This window comes from Myotis yumanensis, unplaced genomic scaffold (assembly GCF_028538775.1).
Source record: "Myotis yumanensis isolate MYYU_CA2020_CCGP unplaced genomic scaffold, mMyoYum1.0.hap1 SCAF_4, whole genome shotgun sequence".
Classification (NCBI taxonomy): domain Eukaryota; kingdom Metazoa; phylum Chordata; class Mammalia; order Chiroptera; family Vespertilionidae; genus Myotis; species Myotis yumanensis.
The window spans coordinates 70,148,603-70,171,092 of NW_027223755.1; the positions used below are offsets into that span (position 1 = coordinate 70,148,603).

Sequence of the window (22,490 nt, forward strand, 5' to 3'; positions counted from 1 at the left end):
ATCGATGTTTCTCTCTCATTAATGTTTCTAACTATCCCTCTCCCTTCCTCTCTGTAAAAAATCAATAAAATATATTTTTTAAAAAAGTTTATAGAGTATATACTGCCACTCACAGTATGTATGTACTCCCAACTGTGACAATGCAAAATAGTTCTGAATAACGTACTCCTATGAAAGAATGCAAGCAATTAGAGACAAAGACCATCAGTATCATAATATGGCTCACTAGAAGTTACAGTAATTAATATATACAAACACAAATTCATTTTATGTTAGCAGATGCTTGCACATATGACTACAACCCAGTAGCATCCATTGGATCAGGTATTAATCCTATATAATAAAAGCCTAATATGCAAATTGTCCAAGCTGGAGTTCCACCAGGAGTTCAACCACTCACTATGATGCATGCTGACCACCAGGGGGCAGCACAGAACATGGAAGGCGTTGGCGACACGGCGCTGGCAGCAGTTGGCAGTGGAGGTGCTGCCGGCCTGATGGGCCCTGAAGAAAGTGGGACTGTGGTGTGATGGTGCAGCAGGTGAACATGCAGCGCCAGGCCAAGGAGGGTGCGAGCGGGGGCCCCATCACCCCACTGATCACCCCTCAGACAGCGACCAGCAGTGGCGGCAGGGGGCGGGGCCGCCACCTAGCTCCCAGGCACTGAGGAAGCTGGAAGGGGGGCCCAGCCCGATCAATCGCCCACAGGCGGGATGGTGGAGCAGGTGAGGGGGCGGCGCCAGGCCAAGGTGGGGTGCCAGGCGGGGCTGCAAGCCTGGGGGCACAAGCTGGGGCCCTATTCCTGCAGGCCACCACGAGGGACCCCACCTGTGCGTGAATTTGTGCACAGGTCCTCTAGTATTTAATAAATAGTATGCATTATAAATCTGCCCTATCAGGTGGATCAGTTGGTTGGAACATCGTCCCGTACACCAAAAGGTGGCTGGTTTAATTTCTGGTCAGGGCCTGTACCTAGGTTGCTGGTTCGATCTGGGGCATATATGGGAGGCAACTGATCAATGTTTCTCTCTCTCTCCTTCTCTCTGTTTCTAAAAATCAATTTTAAAAAACATATTCTCAGTTGAGGATTTTTAAAAAATGTATTATAAGCCTTTCTCAGAGTTGTTGAAGTGACCAGGACAACCAAGAAATTACTAGTGATTGAATTAAAGACCAAACTGCCCTTAACTCAAACTTCTCTTAACCTCAAGCATCCAGAAAATGCCCACAAACTTTTATACAATAATCTAGCTCAATTCTCTCTAGTGAGAATATATTTCAACCTATATATGTAACACTAAATTTTCTAATAGATACATTTTTAAAGTAAAAAAAAAAGGTGAAATTAATTTTAATATATCTTATTTAACACAAGAGTCAAAATAAAAAATTATTTTATATATTATTACTAAAATAACTATTATTATAAAATCTATAATAATAAAAGTGCAATATGCTAATTAGACCGGACACCCTTCCGGACGACCTGCCGGACAAAGCCGGGGCTGCGAGAGAAGCCCGGGTCCCGAGTGCCAGAAGGAAGCCGGTGCCGGCAGCCAGGGGAAGGAAGGCCTGCTTTTGCACAATTTTTGTGCATCGGGCCTCTAGTTATTTTATAATAGTATAAAAATTATTGAGATTTTATATTCTTTTCTTAAAACTAAGTCTTTGAAAACCATTGTGTATTTTATATATACAGAACATGTATTTAGTTGGCTAAATTTTAATCATAAATACTTAATCGGCATTTAGATTTTATCAATAAGAGTTTAAAAAGTAGTTCACACATGTAAGTTGTTCCAACATATTTCAAAGTTTTCCAATCATACATTCATATACCATATAAATATATCCCTTCAATATATATTCACATTGACTAAATTGGTTCATCTTTTTAAAATCACTGCTTTAACTCAGAAGCAAAAGCTTACCACTTTAAAATCCATGACTGTGTAGTAAGTAAATTCACTAAACCTTATGTCAACTCAGTTTTACTGTCAAATTCAAAAGGTTACTTCATAAATTGAAAAGTAATTTCAAATTTATCAATGTAAACAAAGCAATCCTCAAGTTTTTCTTACAATTTCCTTTCCTTGAGCTTCAAATTCACCTGCATAAACTACAATAATGGTGAAAAAACTTTAATCACAATGCCATTTTTTGTTGTTGTTTTTGTTTGTTGAACATTTGGTAAACATTTTAACTTGGAGTTAACAATACATATTTTTTTTTGTAAAATTCTTCTACTATGCAACCAACAAGAATTAGCATATAACAATTGATTAAGTTCACTGTCCTCTATTTCTTTCAATTGTTCCACCATTAGTCAGTGATAATTAATAGCATTTGTACATATACACATAATTATTCTTAACAATTGAATACATGATTACTTTTCAGAGATACTACTTTAGAAAACTAAGGTACAAATATATTCAATATGTAATAAATGATTAAATGAAGCAATAAATAAACTATTTCTTACGTGAAAATTCTAAAAAATCTGAATTTTTATCCTATCATAGCTGGGATACTATTCACATGAAATAAATGAATTTTTTCATATTTAGGTGACATTCTTTGAAGGATTTGAAATAATTAAAAAATATCTATACCCTGTGTTCAATTTTTTAGGTTACAAATTGACAACTTTTCTTCTTACATTTGAGCTTACCCAAAATATTTTTCCCAAATTATTAATTGGGCTGTATCTCTTTTATCACATGACATATAAAGCTAAATACAAGTATCTGCAATTTTTCCTAATTTGAATTAGCTAACCTTTGATATCATAGGGAAGATCTTATAGTCCAGGGGTGGGCAACCCCTGGCATTCGTGCCAAAGATGGCACGCCAGTAACTTTTGCTGGCACGCGAAACCCTCTTTTATAATCTTCCATTTACAATTGTGAATCTTTGTTCTCAGTGATGAATTTTGTTAAGTCTCATAATAGGAGTAGCCTGACGGATGAAAGTAGTAGCTCGTGCATCTCTCTGAAGGTCACGAAATATAAACCTGATGTAAAATCTCTGTCATCAGTGATGTAGCAGCAAAAGTCCCACCGATAATATCAAACGGAGTCATAAAGTTTTCTGTCGGACTATCAGTGTACATGTATACATTAAAAAATAAATGTATTTTTCATCTTCATATACTGTGTTTTTGTCGCTCGAATGAATTTTATTATTTCTTCAAGGTTCTTCACATACGTACACCTTAAGAGATATCAAGTAGGCGTAACATGTTCTCAAAAAATTAGGGTTGGCATGCAGAAGAATTTTGAGTCAGAGATTTTGCTGGTTTTGGCACGCACTCACAAAAAGGTTGCCCACCCCTGTTATAGTCTATGAGCACTTGAAGGGTAGCTAACTTGAAAATATTTCAACTTTTGTAAAATATCTTTTTCTAACAAAATTTCCACAATAGAAATAATTTCTTTTACCATCTCACCATCTAAAAATGACTTACATATGCCCATATAAGTTTTTAAAAACCTAAGAAATATATTTAATCCACAGGCAGCAAAATCTCAGACATATGCCAAGCAATGTCTTCACCAATGCAGCTCCTAGGGCAATGGAAACTAAAGAGAAAATAAACAAATGGAACTACATCAAAATAAAAAGCTTCTATACAGCAAAAGAAATCATCAACAAAACAAGAAAGCCCACTGCATGGGAGAACATATCTGCCAATATTATCACCGATAAGGGTTTGATCTCCAACATTTACAGGGAACTCATACAACTTAACAAAAGGAAGATAAACAACCCAATTAAAAAATGGACAACGTACCTAAATATGTAATTTTAGAAAGAGGACATAAGGGAGGCCAAGAGACATATGAAAACATTCTCAAAGTCACTAAACATCCAAGAGATGCAAATCAAAATGACAATGAGGTACCATCTCACACCTGTTAGAATAGCTATCATCAACAAATCAACAAACGACAAGTGCTTGTGAGGATGCGGAGAAAAAGGAACCGTCACGCACTGCTGGTGGGAATGCAGACTGGTGTAGCCACTGTGGAGAACTCTATGCAGTTTCCTCAAAAAACTAAAACTGGAACTCCCATTTGACCCAGTGATCCCACTTCTAGGAATATATCCCAAGAAATCAGAAACACCAATCAGAAAGGATATATGCACCCCTATGTTCACAGCAGCCCAATTTACCATAGCTAAGATTTGGAAACAGCCTAAGTGCCCATCAGGAGATGAGTGGATTAAAGAACTGTGGTATAGCTACACAATGGAATACTACGCTGCTGTAAAAAAGAAGGAATTCTTACCATTTGCAACAGCATGGATGGGACTGGAGAGCATTATGCTAAGCAAAATAAGCCAGTCAGAGAAAGATAAATATCACATGATCTCATTCATTTGTGGAATATAATGAACAACATAAACTGATGAACAAAAACAGATCCAGAGACAGAGAAGCATCAGTCAGACCATCAAACCTCAGGGGGAAGGAAGGGGAGGGTGGGGGTAGGGAGAGATCAACCAAAGGACTTGTATGCATGCATATAAACCTAACCAATGGACACACACACCAGGGACGGTGAGGGCATGAATAGGGTGGGTAGGGGGACAATGAGGGGATAAGGACACATATGTAATACCTTAATAAATAAAAATAATAATAAAATAAAATGTACTGCAAATAATAAGTTAGAAAGGTCTCTGGTCAATATACAAAATTGAACTGTATTTCTATTATTTAGCCACAAACAATTAGAAATTTAAATCAACAAAATATGCATCATTATAATAGCATCAAAAATATGAAATACTCAGAGATAGATTTAACCACTTTGTTGGAAAGGCTATTAAGAAAAAGGCACTCTCGTACAGCACTGCCCCTTAAGCCATGCTGCCTGATTTCCAACTTATCACTCCACTAAAACACTATTACTAAAACCATCAATGAACATCATGTCACTAAAACTAATGGATGTTTCCCTGTCTTCATTTTAATTGATCTTACAGGAGCATTCAACTCTGGTAACGCTCTCTTCTTCCTTTGTTCCCCAGACACCAGACTCCCCTAGTTATCCTTCTACCTAGCTAGCTTCATGTTCTCTGTCTCCTTTGAGGTTCTCCCCTGGCTATTACATACTCAAGTTCTTCAAGGCCCAAACTCAAATACTCTTTTCTTTTTACTCTATATTTTCCTACTAGATAACATCATCAATAGCCTCATTTAACTTACCACCTACCTGGAAATGACCCACAAATGTATACCTTAGACTCAACCATTCATGAAAATTATTACTTTAAAGACATTCTGAATTCTTTTTTTTTTTTTTAATCCTCACCCGAGGATATTTTTCCATTGATTTTTAGAAAGAGTGAAAGTGAGAGGAATAGACAAAGATAAATATCGATGTGAGAGAAACACACCGATTGGTTGCCTCCTGCACAAGCTCCAACCAGGTCCCCAGCCTGGGAGGAGCCTGCAACCAAGGTACATGACCTTGACAGAATCAATCCCAGGACCTTTCGGTACTCAGGCAGACAAGCCAAACTGGGTAGGACAGGGTCTGAATTCTTAATTTCATTTTAATTTTGAAGACATATATGAGAAAATGGTAAGTGAAAAGAATCTAAATTTAATTAACAGTTTAGGATTATTCTAAGGAAGTATGGAAGTCCTTACTATGGTTTCAATTTCAATATATGCTAATGAGGAAGGTGAGTATAAGTAAGCCCATACTGTAGGACTGCCCAGAAAAAAAGGTGACCAACAACCAAACTACCATGTTGTTAGTGGCACTGAAAAGGTGATAAATAGCCAGAAGAACTCCAACTAGTAAGTGAAACAAGGCCAGAAGAGTCAGGTGGGTGGTACCATCATAATCCTATCTTTCGGACAAGATTCCAGCCAGTAGGTGGAGCTTTTGTGGTCCAAGAACTAGGAAAGTATAGGTTTAAGGTAGAGTTTAGTCTTACTGGAGGAAACAAAATGTTAAACCAGAAATCAAGACTGAAATTCAGTCACCTAGACTGGGCACTCTAAAAGAGGAAAAGCAGAGGGTGGGCTCACAGTGGCCATTAATGTTCAGGATTCACCCTGACTATCCAAACATCTAGCTTAAAACATCAAATTTCCAAAACCTGAGGCAAGCGGAGTGGCCAGTATCCTGCCTGCCATATATATAATGCATACTAAATATATAGTATAGGATATATCCTGCCTGCCATATATATAATGCATACTAAATTACTTTCTACCATGCAATATCCCACAGAGATGTCATTTATTGTTAATACTGAAAAATAATTATTGAATATAAATAAATTAGGATTGAATAACATTCACATGGGAGTTCTGAAGGAACTCAAATATGAAAATATCAAACTACAAGCTAAAATATGTAATAGCCACTGAGAGAATTCAATAATTTTTCAGTTATTCCTAAAAGAAGGCTCCAGGGGGTCTGTAGAAACTATAAACCAGTGAGTAAACAAAAAACATTTCTCATTACAGGTTGGAAATTTTTCCATATTAAAAATAATTTCTAGTCATAAAATTTTATGCAAAGGGAATTCATGCTTCCATAGTTCTGGAGAACAAATGTTATGGTGCATCTGAGCCTATCATACTGCATGTAGATCAGATTTTTTTCATTTTCAAAATGAAAAATCTGGAAATGATTAAAGATAAAGACAACCAGAATAATCACTCTCTAAAACGGATACAATAAAAACATTAATTATCTTCTGAGAAAAATAAAAGCCAAGAGAAGATGTTACATGTTAATAAAATCATACAGGGTATGGATAACATAAACATAGAATTCTTCAGTAAAACAAAAAGCAATTCCCTAATACTCGGAGAAGGTGATCTGAGGAAAAATAAGCGGAATTAACTAATTTGTAAAATATGTGATAATATAGGGAATTCATTACTCCAATTACTCCAGCTAAGAATAAAAATATAAGCTTATTTCAGAAGTAGAAGGTAAGTGAATGAACAATCTATTTATCCAGGGTCATCTGACTTCTTCACTGGCATTTCAAGCCTCTAAAACAGGAGAGGCTACATTCTAAGCTACAATACAAGCTGAGCACAATCCTCCATTCCTCGCTGCCAACATGCCAGATATGTGCATAAAGTCCAGACCAAACCACACAGTGACCGCTGTCAACACCAAATCAAACTGTGTTTGACTAACAAAATCATTAAATACAATAAATTGGTTGTTGTTTTCATACCAAGTTTTGTGCAAATTTGTTATGCAGTATGTCAGAAGTCCCCAAGAACACTCACAAGCTCAGAGATTCACTAGGCCTCACAAAACTCAGCATATAGTCAAATTTATGTCTAAAATTTCTTACAGCAAAATAATACAAAGCAGAATAAGCAAAGGGAACAAACATATGACAGAGTCCAGAGCAGCCGTGGGCAAACTACAGCCCGCGGGCAGGATCCGGCCCCTTTGGAAATGAATAAAACTAAAAAAAAAAAAAAAGACCGTACCCTTTTATGTAATGATGTTTACTTTGAATTTATATTAGTTCACACAAACACTCCATCCATGCTTTTGTTCCGGCCCTCCGGTCCAGTTTAAGAACCCATTGTGGCCCTCGAGTCAAAAAGTTTGCCCACCCCTGGTCCAGAGGAAAACAATGTAAGCTTCTAAGAGTCCTCTCCCGGTGAAGTTGCTTAAGATGCACTTAAATCCTAAAATGGCACTGAACTGTGACAACCTACGTGAAGTGTTGTCTACTGGAGAAGCTCATTGAAGACAGTGCCCACGGTCTTTAATGGAGGCTAGTCACTTAGGCACCCTCTGCCTGGCACATACCAAATTTCAGACTCCAAGAGAAAAGCAGGTACTCATTATATATCACCATAGGCCTGGTGCACGAAATTCATGCATGAGTGCAGTCCCTAGGCCTGGCCGGCAATCGAAGTGTGAGCATCTGGCACGGAAAGGCAGGTCCCAGCTGACCTCTGGGCCCTGGGCAGCACCTGGGCCCCCAGGTCCTGCGCGCCCCCCTCTGCCTGAGACACGGCACCCGAGTCCATGTGGAGATGTGGTGAGCGCGGCCAGACGCCGTGGGCTGAGGCACAGTGTGGGCCTCTGGACCGCCCAGCAGCACCACATGGAAGTCGGGTGGGCAGCGCGCTCTCTCCTGGCCAGGCCTCGCAGACCGGCTCCTGTGTGAACCCACGGGAGCCCGACTGGCCCCTGTAGTCGCAGCAGCTGCGGCCCAGCTCACTCGGTAGAGGCCATGCGGGTGCAGGGTGGGCTCCTTGCGGGTGCCCGGCACCTGAGTGTGGGGGCTTTCCCGACACGCGAGCCCTGGTGTCCCGGGGGAGGGTAGCAGGCGGAGAGCAAGCTCAGTGGACACCCCGCATTCTCACCGCACCTCTGACCCCATTACCCCCACCTCCAGGTAGCCGGTGTGAGGTCACAGCCCCCTGCCCAGGCACCATGGGAGGTTGGCCACCACCCCCTGGTCATAGTGAGCGATCAAACTCCCGGTCTCCCAGTCGAATTCCTGGTCGAACGACCACCAGAGGGGACAATTTGCATATTAGGCTTTTATTATATAGGATTGTTTGCACAAATAATTTAAGCACAATGAGCCACTCTTACCATTTAGGGAAAAGTTTTATATCTGTGTAGGAAACTGTTTGCCATTCACACTCACAGATGCCAGCCAAAGGCCATATTTGCAAGCATTCTTGTTTCTAAGGAGAGCCAACTCAAACCTATATTAATTGCATTCTGCACATATAGCAAGAGGTAATTGAAACAACAGCCACACGTCATTGTCAAAAACAATGCATTAGTCTATACAAACCACTGGCTGAGACTGACCTAAATGGCATATTTTCTGTTCCTTGGAAAAAAATTAAATTAAAGGTAGTTAAAAGGAATCAGTGTGTAAAACAAATTGTCCTAAATAGTATTTACTTTTGAAATATGCATAATTGCAAACAATCACAGAGTAAACTTAATATCTGAAAATTAATTCTTAATCCAGTCTTTTGTAATGGTACCTCTGAAATCTCCTAAAGGTTGGATAAGAATTACAGCACATGAAAAGTAATAACCTATTGGTAAGTTGTTACCAGGCCAAAGCAAACTAATGTGCAATGTTATAATGAATCTGTAAGGAATCAGATGATAATATTTTAAATCTAATAAAGCTTGTCACCAAACATTATGGTTATCATATAAACCTGGTCTGGGGAAAAATATTAACAAAATCAGTACTCTAGAATTTATCTAATTTTAATCACAAACTGGCATTAAAAACATTTAGTTTAAGGAGAAAAAGTCCACTTACATACTTGATCTAGAAATATTTACTCAAGTACTAACAGAAATTATAGATATATACTAGAGGCCCATTGCACAAGGATTCACGCAACAGGCCTTCCGTCCTCTGGCTGCCGGCACCGGTTTTCCTCCGGCACCCGGGACCCAGGCCTTTGGTCCGGCCGCAGCAGCGAGGCTTGGCTCCTCCGCTCCAGCCGCAGCAGCGAGGCTTGGCTTCTCTGTTCCGGCCGCAGTAGCGAGGCTTGGCTTCTTTGCTCCAGCTGCAGCGGAGAAGCCAAGCCTTTTCAGTCTTCAGTTGTCTTCAGTCTTCAGTCGTCTTCAGTCTTCGCTCCATGCCTGCATATGCAAATTAACTGCCATCTTTGTTGGGTTAATTTGCATACTAATCCTGATTGGCTGGTGGGCGTAGCAGAGTGACACCAATTTGCATGTTTCTTTTATTAGTGTAGATATATATAGATTTATATAGATATACACACACATACAGTCACTCCTCATTATTTATAGATTCTGTATTTGTTAATTCACTTACTAAAATTAAATTTTAATTCCCAGATCAATACTCTAGGTTTTACAGTCAGTGGCAAGCATGCTCACACACAGAAAAGTGGAAAATTTACATTGCCCAAAGAACACATTTCCACCTGGGGTAGAACACAGTGACACTGTGCCTTCTCATTTCAGCTCTCATGTTGTAAACAAGTATCCTTTCCTCGGTGTATTAGTACCACATTTTGAGCAGTTTTGTGCTTTTTTGTTGATGATTTCACTATTAAAATGGTCCCCAGCACAGTGTTCAAGTGCTGTCTAGTGTTCCTAAGCACAAGAAGGCTGAGATGTGCTCTTACGGAGAAAATATATATGAAATAAGCTTCACTCAGGCATGAGTTCTGTTAATGAGTCAATGTATGTATTAAATCATTTCTGTAAACAAAAACACAATATAAAACAAGTTTATGTATTGACTGGCAAAACTGTTGTAACGAGAGGCTATAGAAAACTAATCTTTTATTTCCCCTAAAGGCAATGGCTCAATATTCACTAATTCAGTGTAAACAACAACTTTATATAGTCTAGCCATCATCTATATATATAAACAGGGAATAAACTAATTAGCCGAGCGACACGACTGATCAGGAGGAGCTGCATCACGACCGCTCAGGAGGAGCTGCATGCGCAAATGGGCGGGAGGGGACTGCGTGCTGCCTCCACCCCAGCGGCCGTGGGAAGGCTGGGGCTGGGGCAGGCCAGAGTAGAGACACAACACACAGGAGCGCCTGCCCCCACCCCAGCGGACACAACGCAGCAGCCAGGTGCGTGCTCCGAGCAGCGCAGTGCGGCTCAGAGCACCCCCACACCCTAGCCGACACAAAGCAGCGGCTGGCACTACGCTGGTCAGGCGCAGGTCCCGGCCCCCCCGAGGGGCTCCTTGCACAGCGGGAAGCGGGGCGCCTCCTCAGGCGATGGGCCTCTAGTAAATAATAAGAATCAACTGTATACGTACTTCTTCTTAAAGAGATAGATAGATAGATAGATAGATAGATAGATAGATAGATGTAGATGGTATAGGTATAGATATAGATGATACAGATATAGATATAGATATAGATATAGATATAGATATAGATATAGACATAGATTAGATATATAGAGATAGAGATACAGTAGGTCCTCGGGTTAGGTCAGAGATCTGTTCCTACAGCGCAACGTAATGCGATTTTCACCGTAAGTCGGAACCCACTTACATAAGCACCTATGTCACTCACATGGAGCACATACACAGCAGCAACGAAGTGAAACAGTAAAAAGAATGTAAAAAAAAGATAATTCCTGACCTTTACTAATGGTAAATAAATAATAAAAACCATAAAACACATATGTACATATGTCAAAATAACAGAATTTTTTTTTTATAAATAAATGGGAGATGGCAACATAACCATGAAACAACGTACGTCGAGTCCGACGTCACCCGACATAACCCGAGGACTGTCTGTATATAGGCCCAAGTTACAAGTAATGCAACTCTATGAATCTTTACAAAGGGAACATATCTGTGTAACCAGTACCCAACAAACAGAATATAACCAGAATCCAGACCCCTTCCATGCCACTCGCACCCCCACAAAATAAACTGACCTTTATCCTGTCCTCTAAAACCATGGTTTTGCCCGTTTTAAACTTTATATAAATGGAATCATATAGGCGTATTCATTTATGTCTGGCTTTCATCAACATTATGTTTATGAAATTCATTCATGTTACTAGTTGAAGTTTAGTTTTATTAGTATTATAAAGCCAATTTATTCTATGAGAACTGGGGTTGTCATAATAAGTGTTAATATGAAAATTCTTCTATTTGTTAGCTTAATATCTTTTAAAATGATTCCAATTATTTTAAATGTAAATGTAAGAAAAGCTACTTACTGTCATTTGAATATCTATAAATAATTGTAAAGCTTCACACAAGTTTAGCAGACATGGTATTAACTACAAAGATAATGATAGCAAAATTGTAGCCATGAACTGAAGTGATAGCTCAGTTTGCAGAAGAGAATAACTTTATCCATCTAGAAACTATAGTCCAGATCTTGACATTAAAAAAGATAAAATATTTTAAGATAGATTAACAGAGTTAATAGATTAAACAAAAATCAATGATGGAAAAACTACTCAAAAGTTTATTTCTTGATGTACTTACTAGCAGAGGGTCTCAAAATCATTACCACTACCCAAATATATAGATTCACATATATTTTACAGTCTCTCAGGATTTAACTGTATTGTGAAATATAACATGCAAATATAAATTTATAATAAAAATTGTTAAAACTTCTAGTGCCAACCGTTTATATATTTTCTCCATGAAATTTTTCCTGTATTTTTTGGGTAGCCACAATCAATCAACAACTTATGATCTCCCTTTAAAATGCAAAATCAAAACACTGACAAAAAGATGGGAGGATTCCAAATATGTAAGTACATACCTTACATCATAAGTATGCTTGAAAACTTAACACTATCACATGTTATAGTATGTTAAAAAATAATAAAACAATAAAAATAATGAAGCAGCATTAAAACAATCAAATTTGGAGAAAACAGTTTCACAATCCTAAACAGTTCAGTTTTTAATAATTTGATTTTTACTGAGAATCAAATTAAAACACAGAGTACAGAATGCCTCTGTTGATATTTTCTCTAAAGCTTACTATCTGGTCTAAATTACACCTTCATGTAGTTGAAGAAAATGCTATATTAGTATACAATATATTGGGGTACACCATGTGAATTTAAACAAGGAAGATCTAGTTACCTAGTTAAGTATTAAATAGACTATAGGTGGTGTCTGAGACCTGTCAACATAAATTAGAGAAGTTCTTTAAGTGTGTCCTAACTGTGTAAAAAGTAGATTATCAAGTCAAATCATCAGGAGATTAAATAACTTTATATTAGGAACTCTCACCTTAAACTCAAATAAACTCAAAATTAAATCAGATGGTTCATTGTAATCTTAAATTCTTTTTAATGATTCATACTTAATTATTTTCTATTGTTTCTATGTTTTGGGCAATTTATCATTAAACATAATCTAGTAATATATCTGTATATCACATAATAGCATCTTTTCTCACTTTATACTGTATCAATATATCATCACTCTATCTAGTGATCCTCTGAGAAACAAAATAATTTATAAAAATATAATTATTTAACTTGATGAAGTACTGAATAATGGAGAACTTCAATTATGGTATTTGAAATATCAGTTATCAAATGTTCAAAGGCAAAAAGAAAAAAAATATGTTCTTTGTGTTGCATAGTACCTAAAACATGTAGAGACCCAAAAAACATGTATACAATTAGTGAAATGTAGGCATGAACATCTGTGAGAATGTATAGCTAAAATTATAAAGCACACAAATATATGACAACTATAATTCATTATACTTAAAAATAGGGCAAATATTATATCATACACTGGTAAGAGTACCCAGATTTCTATAAACCAAAAAATTACATTTTAAGGTGGAATTGAGTATTTAAAGTTAACTTTATAATTATATCCAAACATTTATCGTAATTTGTCCTTAACATAATTGTCTCGAATCATATTCACACTTGAATATACAGTTTTAAAATGTTTCTGATCAAGGCAGAGGGTAAAAACAAGAATTAAATTTTTGCAATCAAAATCACCTTTGCAAACATTCATTTGGGAAGAGTACACTTAATACCTGCTATAACTCATAAATCTATAATATTTTTGAGCTATTTTCTATCATATTTACACAAATGAATGCCATATGAATCTTAAGATTTGAACTGCATGCAAAGTCATTAATGATATCAAAGGACCAGATGCTCTAAGCTTATAAATCATCAAAAGTTGACATCCATTTATGCTATACAGATTTTGTATTACTGCATGATTTTTCTACATATCTGACATACCATTTGGGTGTGTCTATACATTAAATCATATCATAAAACCAACCTAGGATAAATCTTGAGGGCTTTATGCTAAGTGAAATAAATCAGACAAAGAAAAACAAATGCGATAAAATATCACTAATATTGGGAATCTAAAACCAAAACGAAACAAAATAAGTGAGCTCATTGATACAGAGAACATTTTGGTGGTTAAAAGAGGTAGGGAGTAGGATGCAGGCATAATGGATGAAGGGGGTCAAAGGGATAAACTTTGTTTTAAGATAAGTAAGTCCTAGGGATCTAAGAATGGTGACTATAACCCAGGGGTGGGCAAACTTTTTGACTCGAGGGCCACAATGGGTTCTTAAACTGGACCGGAGGGCTGGAACAAAAGGATGGATGGAGTGTTTGTGTGAACTAATATAAATTCAAAGTAAACATCATTACATAAAAGGGTATGGTCTGTTTTTTTTTTAGTTTTATTCATTTCAAATGGGCCGGATCCGGCCTGCGGGCTGTAGTTTGCCCACGGCTGCTATAACCTATATAAAGAAAGGGTAATATGCAAATTTACCCTAACGGCAGAAAGACCAGGAACGACTGGTCACTATGACACGCACTGACCACCAGGGAGCAGATGCTCAATGCAAGAGCTGTCCCCGGGAGTCAGTGCACTTCCACAGAGGGAGCATCGCTCAGCCAGAAGCCAGCTCATGGCTGGCCAGCGCAGCAGCAGAGGTGGAGAGCAGGCCTAAGTCATTAGTCAGACATCCACTGAGGGCTCCTGGGCTGCCAGAGGGATGGCTGACTGCCAGCTTAGGCCCAATCCCCTGGGGAGCAAGCCTAAGCCGACAGGTGGATATCCCCTGATGGGTCCTGGACTGCGAGAGAGTGCAGGCCGGGCTGATGGATTCCCTCAAGTGTACAAATTTTCGTGCACCAGGACTTTCGTATATATATATAAAAGCCTAAGCGACCGTTCGATCAGTAGCTATGATGTGCACTGACCACCAGGGGACAGATGCTCAATGCACAGGCATGGAAACATGGAACAGACTGATGAATCTCAGAGGAAAGGGGGAAGGGTGGGAAGAGTTTAAACAAAGATCTTATATACATACTAGAGGACTGATGCACAAATCCGGTGGTCCCTCAGCCAGGCCTACAGGGAACAGACTGAAACTGGCCCAGTGCATGGATTCGTGCACTGGAGGGGTCCCTTGGCCTGGCCTGTGGGGATTGGGCCGAAACCAGCAGTCCAACATCCCCCAAGGGGTCCCAGATGGTCCCTCAGCCGGGCCTGCAGGGATCGGGCTGAAACTGGCCTGGTGCATGGATTCGTGAACTGGCAGGGTCCCTTGGCCTGGCCTGTGGGGATTGAGCCGAAATCAGCAGTCCGACATCACCCAAGGGCTCCCGGACTGTGACAGGGCGCAGGCTGGGCTGAGGGACCCCCCCCCCCCGAAGTGCACAAATTTCGTGCACCTGGCCTCTAGTCCTATATAGTAAAAGCCTAATATGCTAAGTGTCTGATTGTCTGGTTGGTCATTCAACCAATCAAAGCGTAATATGCTAATAATATGCTAAGGCCACTCAACCGCTGGCTATGACGTGCACTGACCACCAGGGAGCAGATAGTCAACCGGTTGACCAGTCACTATGACATGCACTGACCACCACGGGGCAGTCAGTCAACCGGTCGACCAGTTGCTATGACGTGCACGACCACCAGGGGGCAGATGTTCCGACTGGTAGGTTAGCTTGCTGCTGGGGTCTGGCTGATTGGGACTGAGTGAGACAGGCCAGACACGCCCTGGAGCCCTCCCACAGTCCCTCCCTGGCTAGCCAACCTCCCATGTCCTTCCCTGGTCACAATCGTGCACCAGTGGGGTCCCTCGGCCTGGCCTGCACCCTCTCACAATCCAAGCTAAGGGATTTCCCCCCTCCCCCTGAGTGCACAAATTTCATGCACTGGGCCTCTAGTATGTAAATATCTTGGGTAGAAATTTTCCATTTTAGAAGCAGTATACCACTTTGGTTAAGACCACAGGCTTTGCCTCTAAACTAGATAGGTTCAAATTGCAGTTCTGCTGTGAAATAGTTAAACAAACTATTTAACATCCCTGTGCCTCAGTTTCGTCTAAGATAGTGGTCGGCAAACCGCAGCTCGCAAGCCACACGCGGCTCTTTGGCCCCTTGAGTGTGGCTCTTCCACAAAATACCACGTGCGGGTGCGCACGTACAGTGCGATTGAAACTTCGTGGCCCATGCGCAAAAGTCGGTTTTCAGCCTGGGCGAGTCTGTTTTGAAGAAGTGGTTCAGAAGTGGGGGGTGTCGGTCGGTCAGGCAACCAGAGACGCAGTGCAGGCAGGACGCAGGCTACGCAGCGTGGGGGAGGCGTGTGCGATTCATGCATGAGTTGAGTGAGCCAGTCAGTCAGCAGTCTCATTGTGCAGTGGTTAGTGCTAGTTGCGTCTGCAAATCGCGCGTGGGTGACAAAACTACCTACTAGAAGCATAGTTACCTGTATTTTTCCAACCAGCTGCAAATCCTACAGGTATTTTTTTCATCAATTTAAGAATTATAATTATTTTGTGTTGGCTTTATTATTATAAAATGAAACTTATCTGCTTAGAGGGGTTTAAATGCCTAACCTTGCTAAATAACTTCTCTCGCTTACTGTTTATTTCCTTCCTTAGCACTCATGACAACTGCAATTATTTGATGTGACTATTTATTTATTTAAAGTTGATCTTCCTCACTAGAATGTAGTTCCAGAAGGAAGTCATGTTATCTCCAGCCTTCCTATCTAATAATAGACAAAGATGGTAATTGACCGTACCTTTGTTACACCTCCCATTGGCTAATCAGCACGATATGCAAATTAACCACCAACAAAGATGGCGGCTAATTTGCATACAGCAGGCAGGGCGGGACAATGCAAGCCACCATCCGGGCCCCATGTACGAACTGGGCGGCAGGGCTTAGATGGCACGATTGTGCCGCCTAAGCCCCGCCCCCAACCAGGACGCCCGTGTGCTGCCTAAGTCCCGCCCCCAGCCGGGACTCCCATGTGCTGCCTAAGCCCCGCCCCCGGCGGGACACCCATGTGCCGCCTAAGCCCCACCCCCAGCGGGAAGCCCGTGTGCCACCTAAGCCCCGCGCCGCCTAAGCCCTGCCCCCAGCCAGGACCCCCATGTGCTGCCTAAGCCCCGCTGCCAGCCAGGAACCCATGGTGATCCGCGAGCAGGAAAGCGCAGCCTGCAGGCAGCCCCCAGGTGGGCAAGCTCCTGGGTCGCCATGGTGATCCCAGAGCAGAAAAGCGCAGCCTGCAGGCAGCCCCCAGGTGGGCCTGCTCCTGGGTCGCCATGGCGATCAGTGAGCAGGAAAGTGCAGCCTGCAGGCAGCACCCCACCCTGGCCACAGCTCAAGGGAGAGAACAACACACAGTGGAGGCCAGGAGCCTGAGAGATCAACACAGAGCGGCGCCTGCTCCAAGCCTCCACAGTGTGGCTGGGGGCAGGCCCCCAGCAGACACACACACACACACTGAGCGACTGATCTGAGCCTCCTACACAGCTGGGGGCAGGCCCCCAATGGGGACGGACGGACACACACACACACACACACACACACACACACGGCAACTGCTCCGAGCCTACGTGGTGCGGCTGGGGCAGGCCCCAGCAGACACATACACATACACACATACACACATACACACACACACACACACACACACACACACACACGGGACGCCTGCTCTGAGCCTCTGCTGCCAGACTGTGGCCGTCAGGACATCCACTGAGGGCTCCCAGACTGAGGGGCAGGCTGGGCTGAGGGAACCCCTCCCCCCAGTGCACGAATTTCATGCACCGGGCCTCTAGTAGACACATAATAGGCATTCCATAAATATATTAGTGTATTGAACTCATGTTGTTAACTCTAAGTACTCAACCCAAAATTATTAATTAAGTTAATAACAATGTACCTACCTATATAGTTTAAGTTTAAAAAATTTGGCTCTCAAAAGAAATTTCAATCGTTGTACTGTTGATATTTGGCTCTGCTGACTAATGAGTTTGCCGACCACTGGTCTAAGATAATAATAATACTTAACTTCATAGGATTTGGAAAAAGTTAAAACAAGCTAATATATGTAAAGTACTTGGAAGTGGGACTGGCCCATTCAAAGCACTCACCACATTAACTATTCTTGAGACTTAAAAACTTACTGATAATCCATGGGTAGAAGGAAAGCAAAACAAATTACAAATTATATCAGTGTTCTAAATATAAGAACACATAAACCCAAAGTTGTAGGATAGAATGAAAGTTATACTAAGAAGAAATATTGCAGCCTCCTTTCCCTTTATTATGAAGAAGAAATACAAACCTTAACAAAGGAATTTAGTACTCTTAAGTACAAATCTTAAAAATCAGAAAAAATAAGCTAAAAATAGGGCAAAATACACTGATCAAGATACAAGCTCAAATTAATGAAATGAGAATAAAGTATAACAGCTATTAGAACAATCTAAAGTCTAATACCTTTTAAAGTGCAATAAAATAGATAAACCTCTTTTGAGTCTGTTCATGGGGAAAAATATGTGTATGTCGTTTTACATATGATTAGAAGGAAGAAAGGAATATTTTTAAGTTAAAATAAGTAATAAAGAATACATAAAGAGCCCTAGCCAGTTTGGCTCCAATGGATAGAGCATTGGCCTGCGGACCGATGGGTCCTGGGTTTGATTCCAGTCAAGGTCACGTACCTCTGTTGCAGGTTCCTCCCCAGCTCAGGCTCTGGTCGGGGCTTATGTGGGAGGCAACCAATCAATGTGTTTCTATCACATCGATATTTCTCTCTGTCTTTCCTTCTCTCTTCCACTCTCTCTAAAACCAATGGAAAAATATCCTTGGCTAAGGATTTTTTTTAAAAAAGTCATGATAAGCAAATATCAACATAAAAAAACAAAATAAAATAAAATAAAGAATACATAAAGGCATTGGCAACCAATTTAACTCAAGGGAAAGAAATAATTCCCTAGAAAAGATAAAAGTTATTAAAAACTGAACCAACCAGAATTAGAAAGCTTGAATAATACCTATAAAGAGTATGAAACAATTTAAAAACAGGACAAGGTTTTGTCAATGAGTTCTATCTAATTTTTACGGAGCAAGGAATTCTAATATTATTTAAACTATCCCAGGCCACAGAAAAATACTAAAATCTCTCCTATTTATTTGGTGAAGTTAATATCATCTTAGTATACCAGACAATGAAAGTACAAAAAACATATAAATAATAACTCAATGTCATAAAATAAAACATAAGCTTCAGCAATATATAAAAAGGACTACATAATATGACCAAGTAGAATTCATTCCTGGAACACAAGAATGGTTCAATAGTAGGATATGTATCATCATCATTAATTACATCAACAAATTGAAGGATAAATCATATGCTTATAATAAAGAATACAAAAAAGTATTTCATAAAAATTCAGTCAATCCTAATAAGAACATAGTAACTTAGTTACCAAATAAAAGTATTTAAACATAATAATTCTCAATAAAAACATTAATACAAATAGAAATCATCCTTAGATGTCTCTAATTAAATATCTGAGAAACTCTTCATATAGCAAAACGCCTGAACTATGATGAAATTAGGCAGTGGGAACTGAGAAAGAAGGACAAATTTGAAAGTTTCTACACAGATATCTCAAACCTACACCCCTCCAACACAAACACACACACATAGAAGCATGCACATATTTAGGTACACGCTCACCTATACAAATACCATAAAATGTATATGTATCCCCTTACAAACAACATATATAACATACATAATAATACATTTGTCTTTATTCTATGTTTACCTGTTTGGGCAGTCGGAACAAGGAATTCTTATAGAAAATGTCCTTAGCCTGGCTCCATGTACCATCGATGATGATGATTGTGGAAGGATAAATAGGAGAATCTAATATAAACTCTTCCAAATTAGCAGCTTCAGCCCCTGGATATAATATTAATGTACCAGACTTCCGACAAACAGTTGAAAGTTCAGGATCTCTAAAAAATTTTTAAAAAAAATCTCTATTACCTGGTGGGCTAACAAAAAGTTTTATTATTCTTATTGAACTTCATTCCAAAATATATATCAAAGCATTTTGGGACTGGAGATGTATAGTAAGATAGCCTCTGTCTACACTACAGGAAACAAAACAAGCTTGAGGGGAAAGGAGACAAATTAAAGAGTCAATTAAAGACAATAAATGGCATCTTCTTCAAACCAGTAAAAGGCATCTACAAAAATGTATGGCCAATTTCATATGTTCTTTAACAATGTTCTTTGAGACTGGGATCAAGGTAAAGATGTTGGTTTTCACCATTCCTAACACACGCTGTATCGAAGGTCCCAATTATTGCAATAAGGCAAGAAAAAAAAAGGGCATAAAATTTGAAAAAAGTATAAATGATCCTATTTGCATATGCTAATGCTACTTACACAGAAAGTCCTAGAGAATCTACAAAACAATTTCTACAACAAATGTACTTACAAAGTCACTGGATATAGGGTTGATACGTAAAACCCAATTGTTTAAAAAAAAACACACAAAAGAAACCCCAAAAGTTTTCTTATACAATAGAGGTACAATAGAGGCAAAAAGTTAAAAATAAGTATTTTTAATGTCCATTTATAAAGGATACCAAAAGTAATGCCTCATAAGCATTCCCCTATGCTTATATCACATACTCTAGGAAAAGTTTAAGTTAATATTACCAGATTAATATTAAATCAATAATCTCAATGAGCTTTAGTTTAAAATCCATCGGTGAATAATAATTTACTGAGTAAGCACTATATTAGACACCATGGAAAAAAACTGAACTACTTACTATAATGGGCTCAAAATGGGATAAGCTATTTGTAAAAGTGTCAAGCTTCTCATCCCCAAGCACATTCTAGAGGGGTTACATAGCCAAAATGTCAGAGATGGCCCAAGTAGTTTCCATTTCAATACCATAGGTGCTCATCACTTTTGCAATACAATAACCTAGATCCAAGCTGAAAGATTAAATAGGACCCTATTCCATCTATATAGCCACATCCACCCAAGAATTATAGAGGAACTATCATAAAGAGCCTCTGTATGAAAGAAGTGTCACAGTGTAAATGATGTTGCTGCTCCCCATGTGATAAGCTCTGGATCTTGCTTCCATTCCCAACAAAATGGCAAAATTCCCAATAGCAGCACCAAGCCCAGAGCAAATTTCTCCTTTGTGGGCAAGGCTATGCAAAAACTACAATAGAAAATTCTATATGAGAAAAGTGTGCCTAACCAACAGTTTCAGAGAAAAGAAAAATATTATTATATAAAGTTCTAATATGATGTTATTTTCATTATATGAAGCTAAATTATAAAGGAAGCTAAAATAATAAAGTAATGAAAAAGCTTGGTCAATTCACTGGGCTTCATGCTAGTACAAGTCTTACTTAACATTTTTCTAAGTTAACTGAAAATGAAATCTCCATACTTTCATGAGAAATTAAATTTTGCATCAAAAGATATATTTAATTATGTAGACAGGATCTAAGTAATTTGTGAAGGCTTTGTGAATGGGCAGAAAAGCAACACAGATAATTCAAAGGTATAAAAAGGCTGGTAGAAAATTTAAATATAAATAGTATATAACATATGTTTATGATAATGGTTTATGTAATACAATGTAAAATAAGATCCAAGAACATTATAGATCTGTCAATAAGATATCAACTAATGGTAACTGTACATAAAAATACTGGGCCTCATCAAAAAGGACATTTCTTAAAATACCTTTTTTATTGAATTCAGAGACGAAGGGAGAGGGATAAAGAGATAAAAACATCAATGAGAGAGAAACATCATCAATCAGCTATCTCCTGCACACCCCCTACTGGGGACAGAGCCCTCAACCCAGGCATGTGCCCTGACCAGGAATTGAACCATGATATCCTGCATTCATAGGTCGATGCTCAATCACCGAGCGACACCTGCCAGGCAAAAAAGAATAGTTTAAATATGACAGGAGATTGTGTTTTATACTTAATAGATGATGTGCCTATAACTAGGATACTAAATATAGTTCTAGTCACTGTATGTTAGAAAAGCCTTAATGAGCTAGAAATGGATAGATATGTATTTACTTATATAAATGTATCTCATATATATAATGTAAAAAATAAAAATATGGAACTAAATACAAGTACCCTACCATCTAAACAAAAATGAAATAAACAGTAAATATATGTCTTTTAGGCTTAATATATATTAGTACGCAATTTGGATAATGCTATCATCCCTTTGTTTATTCCACTAGGTCTGTTTTGGGAAAATGTTTTTGTTTATGTTTTGCTTTATCTTGTATTATTTTGAGAGAAAAGGCAGAACTTAATTTTTTTTTACCACTTCCAATGTACCACATTCTAGGTCAGTGATGGCGAACCTTTTGAGCTCGGCGTGTCAGCATTTTGAAAAATCCTAACTTAACTCTGGTGCCGTGTCACATATAGAAATTTTTTGATATTTGCAACCATAGTAAAACAAAGATTTATATTTTTGATACTTACTTTATATATTTAAATGCCATTTTAACAAAGAAAAATCAACCAAAAAAATGAGTTCGTGTGTCACCTCTGACACGCGTGTCATAGGTTCACCATCACTATTCTAGGTCTAAAGGGTAAGTTTAAAGAAA

At 39.0% G+C, this 22,490-nt stretch overlaps 1 protein-coding gene across 3 annotated transcripts in view; it reads right to left on the bottom strand.

The window, feature by feature from the left end:
• Positions 1-22,490, bottom strand: part of DTWD2 (DTW domain containing 2) — a 73,370-nt gene that overhangs the window by 23,521 nt on the left and 27,359 nt on the right. For all 3 annotated transcript variants that reach the window (XR_011471217.1, XM_070412507.1, XM_070412506.1), the window contains exon 4: positions 19,631-19,823. Coding sequence is in view for 2 of the 3 variants with exons in the window: in XM_070412507.1 (XP_070268608.1) it covers positions 19,631-19,823 (193 nt within the window). In the remaining variant the exon portion in view is untranslated. The remainder of the gene's footprint in view (positions 1-19,630; positions 19,824-22,490) is intronic.